This window comes from Oryzias melastigma, linkage group LG9 (assembly GCF_002922805.2).
Source record: "Oryzias melastigma strain HK-1 linkage group LG9, ASM292280v2, whole genome shotgun sequence".
NCBI classification, from domain to species: domain Eukaryota; kingdom Metazoa; phylum Chordata; class Actinopteri; order Beloniformes; family Adrianichthyidae; genus Oryzias; species Oryzias melastigma.
This window is the reverse complement of record NC_050520.1, coordinates 595,200-598,376: the sequence shown is the minus strand read 5'-3', so window position 1 is coordinate 598,376 and position 3,177 is coordinate 595,200. Positions and strand designations below refer to the sequence as shown.

Sequence of the window (3,177 nt, the reverse complement as noted above, 5' to 3'; positions counted from 1 at the left end):
GGGGGGGGGGGGGGGTCTGTCCTCATAATCAGAACAAGAACATGAACACCAGCAACAGTCTCCATGGGAGCGGCTCTTTCAGTGACAACAATGTGCACAGAAGTGGAAACTTGATCCATGACGATCTCCTGGTCAGAGGAGGAAAGCTTCTCCACGCTCACAAAAGGGTTTTTATTTGGTGAAATCTGATTTTTATTGGCCTGACAAACAAACAAACAAACAAACAAACAGAGCTGCTCCTGCTGGAGTGGAGGCTGCAGAACTTACTGGATGTATCTCCGCAGCTCCTGCCCGCTGCACATGGACCAGTGGTACCGGTGGAAGGCCGCCTGCACCAGCGGCGCCATCACGCTCCCCATGGCCGTCTCGTCGCCGCAGCGGTTCCCCTGGCCGTCGTGCTCCATGCCCAGCCTGCTCAGACGGCAGAGACACAATGAGACTGTGATGACGGGAGGAAGGGTGACGCTCTCCGGACGCTCTCTAAAGGTTGTCCAGATCCTCAAAGAACTCTTTCCAGACGCTCTCTGAACCCTCTCCAAACCCTCTCTGAATCCTCTCCGGACGCTCTCCAAACTCTTTCCAGACGCGTTCTGAACCCTCTCCAAACCCTCTCAGATGCTCTCCAAACTCTCTCCAATCTCTTTCCTCATCCTTTTCAGACCCTCCGGACGCTCTCTGAAGGGTCACGAGGCTTCAGAGAACACAAAGTCCAGCTCTGGGCGGATCCTGCTGAGGAAACTCCTCCTGAACGTTTCAGCAGAAGGAGCTGAACTCCACCAAACAGCTTCTGAATAGAAACTGGAGGCGTCTGAGGACGAACGGTCCGGTTCCTCCATCTCGCGGTCGGTCTGATGACCAATCCGCTCCTGATGAACACGGATCATCAGCTCGTCTTCTGAGAGGAAACCTCCGTTTTTTTTAGAGACGGGACGTCAAATCGCCTGAAGGGAAGAAGCTTTACCAGCGCTGGAGCCTCGCCGGAGTGCCAGAGAAAACCAGGAGACCAGATGAGGTCACGGTCGGGTTCCTGGAGGACAGAAACCCGCCGGTCTCTGCGTTGCAGGCTCTGACCACTCTCCACCTGATTGAGGTAAAAATAGTCCCATAGGTGGAGCGGGCGCCGTCACAGACACCTAAGAGTGCGATTACATAACGCAGGCCCAGAAAAGCCTCAGAAATACCAACAAGTGTGGCTGACATTTGCAGATATGTAAAGGTGGCTGCACGCCGCCTAATAACTTTTAAATCTAATTATTTTCAAATGTTAATAAAGTCCTCTAGCTAGTCTGCTTACATGAGCGAGCAGCAGAGACAGGAGGGCAAACAAACGGCGCTTTGCTTGTTTTGCTGCTCAGAATGTCTGACGCTGCTGCAGCATCTGAGGCTTCAAAGACTTTCAAAATAAAACCAACGTCTGCGTCTCTTGACAGCAGCTTTTATTCAGAGGTTTTTAAGATAATGTCCTGGAACAACTGCTGCTTTGATGCTTGCAGCCAATAGAACCTCCAAACACTAGATGGCAGCATAAAAAGGCTCTTTTTCCCAGTTTTCAGCCCTTCAGCAGTTTCTCATGTCAGCTGTAACCCTCCCGCTGTCCACTCAAAGTGGGGTCATCTGGACCCATAGAGAGCACGAGGGTCAAACATGTTTAGGATCACAACATCTACGTTCACTTTGGGGAAGAAAACAAATGAGAACCCAACGGGAGGATGACGGGTTCACAAACACAAGCTAAAGTTCAACGTTTTGACAATCATTTGGTTCCACCTAGCGACTGTATCAGAGAACTGGACCGAGCAGGAGTGACATCATCCATAAATGCTTGACTTCTGGCTTCAACCAAATGAAGTCAATTCAGTCGCCATGTTTTCAGGACGCCGCCATGTTGGAACCAGATGTCATCAGTGAGCCGTGATTGGTCCGAGTTGGTCTGACCCTGCGCTAGCCATCCAATAGGAGCCATCTGCTGTAGCTAGACCACTCCCACATCTTACCTGAGCTGTAACGGTAGCCGTGTGAACACAGGTAAGTCATTGTTTCTATAGCAATCAATCAGGAATGAGCTTGTTGGAAGGCCACACCCCTACCTCGAGAAAGCGGGCTACACAAAATCTGTCAAACGTTTTGATCAATGGACATGGGGGCCAGCAGGCTCCACCCACTTTTACTGAGGCGTCTGATTGGTCAGTTTATAACTCGAACTACAGAAAAAATAGAAGAAGAGGATTATCAATACTAAATGATTATTCTGACCAATAGAATGACTGAAAACAGCTGCTTATTCTGCAGGAACGTCAGGGGCGGGGTCACTCTGTCCAGCTCTCCATATACAGTCAATGTTATATCCAGTCATCTGAAATAGATTTTTTCCTGGTTTTCTGTGAAATTCGAGGAATCTGGACCAGATTTTTTGTTCTTGAATTGTGTTTAGCTTTTCCTTCATTTTTTGAGATTGAAAATAAAAATCCTAAAAATAAAATTTCGTTATGTTAAGAAAACTTCTCAAAGTCCAGTTTTTAGTTCTAATTTGATGTTTTACCGCTCTACAACGTCACACATTTCAGGTTTCTTCCAGCAACTATTAGGTTACAAACAGTTAGGATTAAAATCGATGAATTAGATGAATTAATTACAGGTCATGAATAATTAATACCAATTAAAAGTCATCACATCAGAGCACTAATCCGATCTGATCTGAATGTTTCTGTCACTCAATCATGTGACGCTGTTTCTCCATCAGACGTGAAGCTTCAAGGTTTCCAAACAGAACAGAGTCATTCTGGACTCTAATCCTGAAAAACCGTTTGGACTGGTTGCAGTTCAGGATCTGGATCTTCATCCTTCTACAACCTTCCTCTGAGGGGGAGGAGCTTCAGACACTGAGGAGACGTGAAAAGGTGAACCTACACGTGTCCGGTCTCGTGAGCCACCACGAACGCCGAGGAGAAGCCGTCTTCGTGGTTGAGGGTGCAGCTCCGGACCGGGTGGCACATTCCGGTGACCGGAGCGTATCCTGAGGAGAGACGGGTCAACGTTCAGAAACATTCTCGCTCCCAGCTCCTCAGAAACGGACGTTTGCTTCAGCTCGTCGGTTTTTGGCGGTCCGGATGTTCCCAGTAAATCTCGGTTCCCCAACCCTCGAGACGCGGTACTGGACAGGATGACAGACATGGACCG

At 48.6% G+C, this 3,177-nt stretch overlaps 1 protein-coding gene across 1 annotated transcript in view; it reads right to left on the bottom strand.

Annotated features, from left to right (window-relative positions):
- The window catches only part of adamts3 (ADAM metallopeptidase with thrombospondin type 1 motif, 3), a 49,318-nt gene that overhangs the window by 38,512 nt on the left and 7,629 nt on the right, over nucleotides 1–3,177 (bottom strand). Inside the window, exons 3-4 of the mRNA XM_024258114.2 lie at nucleotides 2,908–3,013; nucleotides 268–411 (exon numbers count right to left, since the gene is read on the bottom strand). Coding sequence (XP_024113882.2) covers nucleotides 268–411; nucleotides 2,908–3,013 — 250 coding nt within the window. The remainder of the gene's footprint in view (nucleotides 1–267; nucleotides 412–2,907; nucleotides 3,014–3,177) is intronic.